A 6,561-nucleotide genomic window follows, 5' to 3' on the forward strand; every position below is an offset into this window, starting at 1 on the left:
CAGACAGATGTTGCTGGATGTCCCTAGATCTAGACTAAAAAATAGAGGTGAGTGACCGAGCTGTTTCTGTGGCTGCTCCTAACCTTTGGAATAGTTTACCCATGCAGATAAGAACTGCTCAGACTGCTGAATCTTTCAAGACTTTCCCTTTTTTCTTTGGCTTTTAATGTGAGCTGATCTTTGACATCTTGACTCTACATATTGTTTTTGTTTGTTTGCCTTGTGTTTCTGTATTTTGTTAGTTTCTTTAATGCTTGTGAAACACTTTGGTCAACTCTGGTTGTGTTTAAATGTGCTATGTAAATAAATTTGACCTTGACCTTGACCTAAAACATGAATCAATTGATTTACAACCAGTATTTTCAAGGACAACAAAGTCATTTAATTCATATAACACATTAATCTAACCTTCTATGGCACTGTGTTGCCTCCAGGTATCATACATGTTTGGCTGTTTACACTCACAAAGTACATCCTCAATTATGTTGCAGTACGTTAAAGAATAGCCAAGGCCCTGAGGAAACCAACAGCACTGTCACGTTAACGTCTGGAGGTCATGTTAAGTTCCTCTTTTGGGGCCTTCCTCACATGGTTCAATTCTCTCCACAAAATCGCTCTGAGAACATTCTTGTCTGTCATTTTACACTAAAAAAATAGATTCATAGTCATAGATAAGTTGTTTCATTTTTAATAGTTTAATATACTTTATTTGATAATTAAGTAATAGAACATTGTTAAAACTCAAATGTTGTCTTGAAGCAACATCATACCATTGTAAAATCCACACCACGATGTGCGAGGTATCGGGCACTGCATCAATGTATATTACTTACACTGGTTGATTAGAAAAAACAAAAAGTCGTACAACAGCCATGAGATAAACACTATCTTATTTAAAGTGTTCAGTTTTATTCAGATTTTTTTGCAGATTCATTTCTATTGTACAGTTTGAAGCTGCACTTTGTGGTGGTGCATCTAATTTTCTTTCTGGCTTCACTCAGGATAATGACGATATCTTAAAAAAAATGCAAAACCTCCAGACACTTTAAGAACAGCTCCTACAATGAAGAGATTAAGTTTATTTATACATCGTTAGTGGTTATGGCATCTTTGTATTGTGGACAATGGTGTGGATAAGGCTGACAGTAATGACAGATTAATAATAAACAATATCTGATGACAGATCATGAGCATCCACAGCTGCAGCTCCCTCAGCCTGAGCGGGTGAACACTGCGCTGGAACTTCTTTCACAAACAAAGACAGCATCCTCACACAAAGCATGAATTTATAGTGCAGTGTATAAAAACTTGCTCTTGACAAGTTCAGTGTCCGTCATCCTTCGCACTGATGCAGCTACTTGTCTCCAGGTTTAGTGCCGAAGTACTGGAAGAAGTTGTAGATCCTCGTGGGGTAGGGGACGAAGTCTTTCTTGTAGACGATGATGGTTTCAGTGTGAGCAGATCGGAAGACGACCCGGTTTGGATCTTCGCACTCTTGTACCTCTTCTTTTTTTACTAAGTTAAAGAGGGAAAGTAAAGAGTGACAGTTAGATATCACATCTGTGATAACTGGGTTGACGGAATAAATGTGAATGTGAACAAGTGATATTGAAATATTACTGAACAACTAAAATGTTTATCTTGACTGACAAACCTGACAGCTGTACAAGTAAAAGGCAATTTATTGAAGCACTTTTACCTCTGTATCTGTAAAGTAACTATCAGATGAATACAGTAAAAGGAAAATATTTTCCCTCTGTAGTGAAGTAGCAGTATAAGGTAGCATGAAATGGAAGTACTTCTCACTTCAATCATTTCTTTTGAAGCATAATGTATCTAGTGCATTGAAAAGGCAACTGATTTTATAATTCCAGTAGGCAACCCAAAGGCTTATTTGTATTTGCAATATTGATAGTTAAACTTTTTTTTTTTAATTCTCTAATTGGTGTCCATGTATTGATACAATATTGCTATGCAAAACATTGCCATACCATGCTGTATCAATTTTCCCCCACCTCTAACTTACGTAAAGAACAAGTACCTTAAAGTTGTCAGACACATAATAATAATGATAAAATAATATCAATAAATTACCACGTTATAAGTACTATTATATTCTTCCAAAGAACATATTTGAAATACGTTACAAGTGAACTGTACATTGAAAAGAGCTGCTAACCTGTAGTTTATTTTGATAAAAGGCTTTTTGTCCCCCCTTTTTTTTAAGTAACTAGCAAATCTACATGTTTCATACATAAACAGACAACTCAGTGTTTGTGCATTACTCATAGGAAATGTAGGCAATTAGTTTTTATGCACATATCTGGAACAAAGTCCTGGAAACTGCTCATTAAATCAAATATCTAGTCATTTCTTACACTGTGCTGCAACTTTTATATTCTTGTATTTTACACCTGTCTTTGTATATTTTTAAACTTTTAATTTTCTGTTCTCTAGTTCTTTAATGATTTGGTTTTACATGTCCTTTTATGGTGTGTTTCTTTTGCTTTGATGGTTTATGTAGAGCACTTTGAACTGCCTGGGTGCTGAATGTGTTATATAAATAAACTTGCCTTGCCTTACAAAAGTATCTAGTAGTGCACAGTTCCCAGTAAAAAAGCCACAGAAAACAAAGTCAAACTCATTTTCAGTGCCAGTCAAACAGCACCTTAGTGGAATAACACCACATCTCAGCTGGGACACATGATGCTTTATAGATGTAAGCAGCCACACAGTTAAACCTATATGTGTGATATGAGTTACCGTCAGTGCTACACATGCTAACCTATTTGCACTTGAATGGCGAATAAAACAAATTTGGTTGTGTACTGCAGATAAAAGAAAGATCATTTAGGCTTGTTAATATCACCACGTAAAATACGTTGCACAAACACTATTTGATGTCTGTTCACAGAGTTCCTGAACTACTAAAATGGAAAATCAAATTAAAACGACTCAGTTAGGACGATTTGTTTTACAACATCTAGTAAAAGAATTTCGACTTCTAGCTAACTGAATAAACAGCAGTGTGTGTTTCACATCTCTGAGCTCCAGCTCCAGTTGTCTCTGACTCACCTGGTGTGAGCTCGAGACGACCTGTGTATTTTAACAGGGCGTAAGACCCGATCATGGTCCAGACACCGAAGGCGTAAAGTGCAGCCATTCTAGTGTTCCACTTCTGCGCATCTTTTATATTCATGGCTGCAGTCTGCTCCGATAAACAGCCTCGTTTGTCTCCTTCACAGAGATTTGGATGTCTTCTGCTACTGCATTCAGGGCGCCGCCATGACAGTTAACCCGGAAGTACAACGGATACTACAAGAACTTCCGGTTGGGACTTTTTCTTTTGTCACTAGGAGGGGAAATATATTTTAATTGATGCACTTCATGTGTTAACTTGACAAAGACACATTTTTTAGATATTTTTTAAATATTATATTTTTATAAAGAGAAAAAAAAGAAACATTAAAGCCATCAGTCCAAACTAAAAACACGTTATTACTACAAAGTCAGTGATGCTACACTAAAGAAGTGTAGACAACACAAAAGAGAAAACAAAGGTTTTTCGTCTTTATTGAGAACATGATAAGAACAAACAAACAAAGCATGTCCTTTTAAAAAAAAAAAATAAAAATCAAAAATTGATGTCTCAGACTGATCAACGCCACCACAGCTTTGAAATGCAAATCTTCATTTATTTATTTATTTATTTATTGTGGTCAGAATCCACAGACTTGCAAGTGACTTTTGCTTTGACTTTTGATTCATTTATTTATTTCTATTAATTTTTTATTATTATTTTTTTTTTTTACTTATTAAAGACTTTAGACTTGAGTTGAGCTTCACTTTGACATAACTTGAAACTTCACTCTCAACACAAGACTTAGAAAAGGCCGGCAATACCAACAAAGCCTTAGCCAATTTGTTCCTACTAAATACCTTTGTCTTTAAAGTGGAACACATATTCATATTGAGAATATCTTTTAATTTTTAAAAAAGATTACATCATTTTGTGAAACAGCAGGGCAACGGGAGCACATAGACAGATAGATAGATAACTTTACTGTCCACATCAGTGGAAATTTGTCTTTTGTATTTCTCAAACACATCAAAGGTGCATACAGACACAACACACAATATATCATTAAAACTGTACAATTTTACAAGACGTAAAATAGTGTAAATCAGCAGGTAGGAGCAATAAGAGAGCACATCTTATCAAACAGTAGAGTTCCCTGATACAGACATTCTGTGTCCACATAGTACATTTGCTTGGGACTACTTTGAGCTACAGATTAATACACATTTGATGCATGCTCAGGTGAGGATTTGTTTCTGCAGGATATGTGGGATTGACTCAAAATAAACTAGCACCCGTGTTAATGGGAATGAAGGAGCAGCCAGTGCAGCAGTGTGACTCGCTCTACGGCACAGAGGGAGACGATATCAGACTTTGGCTACACACATAGTACTTGTTGGTGGGATCAATTTATTGCTGACTTTGGTAATTTCATGGGATATAGTGACAATAAGATAAATATAGGGTAAACATCAGATTTGTCTTTTTGAAAAGTTGAGGAAAAGGTCATTTTTGAGACGTCTGTGTGACCTGGGGAACATGACAAACTACTGTAGCTTGTGTGGGAGGATTTATAGCCCTGCTGCTCACGGTGAGTCACGCACAGTCTTCTCTAAAAATGTTTCATCCAAAATATGTTTCAGGTGCACAGCTGCTAATACAGCACACACCTGTGGCTGGCTGGTTGCCTGTACAAGAGGGTGAAGATGATTCATCAAAAAATGATGTGACAGACATAATGTCAGAGAGAGAAGGAAAAACACATCATGCAGTGTTTGTATTTTATCGCTGTTACATCCACAGACATTTTGAACATGTCCTACTTAAAGCGTCCTTGTCACTAAAGAATTCATTCTGCATAAGTTTCATACGAGATGGTTTCAGACATGTTCAAGCAACATGTTGCCCCAGATATCACAGCCGTCATAGGATTAGAAGACTGTTTCTGTCAGTGATTCTAGATCTAGTTTAATGTTGTTTAAGCTGCATATGTAAAGTATTCTTGTTTCTGACCTGGTTTATTGTCTTTTGATCACATATATCAACATGTAAAGTCTGATAATGATAATAAAGTTAAGACAAAAGTCTACAGAGACATGTGTCATGTGTCATGTGTAAGTGAACCAGATGGCACTCAGTTTGTGGTACTAAAAGCGCCAAAAGAAGACATTTGAAAAACTCAACAGCAATGTCTCTTGACAGAAATAATGACCCAGTTCCTGATGATCCACAGACCTTGTTGTGAGGAGCCCGGTCTTATTACAAAGTCATTGAAATCTGGTGCTTGGGCAGTGACTTGTGGCGTCAGAAACCGACGAAAAAAGGTGTCCTTTTCACATCGGCATGATACACAGCCAGTTGCTGTTACAGTGTAATCGCACCCAGCGGTGTCATGGGGAAACGTGATGGGACAAGGGCGAAAGTTAAGGCAGCGAAAGTCCGACTGGAGCAGGTGGGAGCGGTGGTGGATGAGTCCTGCAAACACCGACTTTCCCCCGAGAGCGGTGTCCACGTCCTATAAGATTATAAAGCCAAACCCTGTTCTTTTTTGCTAAACCCAACCATGTGTTCTTGTTGTTAAAAGGAAGAAAAATGTCAATTTGCGGTGTTGTACCGACAAGCGCACTAAGCCACTAATCACATTTCGTGGTTCACCCCTCTGGTCATGATTTCTGCAAAGAGACATTGCTGTTGAGTTTTCAAATGTATGTTTTTGGCACTTTGAGCACCACAAGCCGAGTGCCATCTAGTTCCATTACATTAAAGATAAGGCAGACTTTTCTACGGCCGACATCTCCAGCACTCATCAACTCACACCAAAACAATCTAGACTGATAGACAGCACTACAGGGAAGAGGAAAACTATGTGTTTTTACTTTTTGGGGGTGAGCTGTCCCTTTAAGAGTGTTTTCCTCAGCTCTAATGAGAATGAAGTGCTGTCATGGTTTTGGTGGGAGTGTTGTGTGAGGCTCAATGTCAGGCCTCACTGCCGCTGTAAAGCTCCAAGCATGTAAACAAAGTCATCAAACTCCAACATAACAAAAGTCACCCCTCTTTAAGAAATGGATCTGACTATCAGTTTGTCCTGACATGCAGTTTGCCCATATTTTTTTATTTACTATTTCTTATATCTATTTATTTCGTCCATGCCTCAAAGACAGTGTTCCCACTTTTCCTTTCCAGTGCTATTGAGTGTTCAGAGTCAAGGTCACACTGATTTAATGTTCATGACTCACAAAGCACCTCTTTTTGTCTTCACACCTTCAACAGTCTCATAATCATAAAGGCAAACAAAAGTAATTAGTGACACAGTAGTGCAACACATTATTCAGCCACTTTTACTGCCTTTACACCAGTGTTTTACTCTCAATGAGCCCGGGGCTATTTTCCCTGCACCTTCTACACTGTGTGGCTGCCATGGGCTGGAGTAACGGCCCCTTCTTCTTTGTTGGAACTTGTCGACTGAAGCTATGAGTCAGACA

The 6,561-nt window shown here is 37.8% G+C and overlaps 1 protein-coding gene across 1 annotated transcript; it reads right to left on the reverse strand.

Moving 5' to 3' along the window:
• Positions 1-672: 672 nt before the first annotated feature.
• On the reverse strand, positions 673-3,298 carry LOC125885609 (small integral membrane protein 26-like). Its single transcript, XM_049571273.1, has 2 exons — positions 3,076-3,298; positions 673-1,515 (listed from the first exon to the last, which is right to left on the reverse strand). The coding sequence occupies exons 1-2, from the start codon at positions 3,197-3,199 to the stop codon at positions 1,355-1,357; spliced, it is 285 nt and encodes a 94-aa protein (XP_049427230.1). The 5' UTR covers positions 3,200-3,298; the 3' UTR covers positions 673-1,354.
• Between the last annotated feature and the right edge of the window lie 3,263 nt (positions 3,299-6,561).

This window comes from Epinephelus fuscoguttatus, linkage group LG3 (genome assembly GCF_011397635.1).
Source record: "Epinephelus fuscoguttatus linkage group LG3, E.fuscoguttatus.final_Chr_v1".
NCBI lineage: Eukaryota > Metazoa > Chordata > Actinopteri > Perciformes > Serranidae > Epinephelus > Epinephelus fuscoguttatus.

What these genes read in the sequence shown, in the direction of transcription:
- LOC125885609 (XM_049571273.1), bottom strand. Translation starts at nt 3,199, where the DNA reads ATGAATATAAAAGATGCGCAGAAGTGGAACACTAGAATGGCTGCACTT. An exon ending in TCGTCTCGAGCTCACACCAG is followed by an intron (nt 1,516 to 3,075) that starts GTGAGTCAGAGA and finishes TCTTTAACTTAG; the next exon opens with TAAAAAAAGAAGAGGTACAA.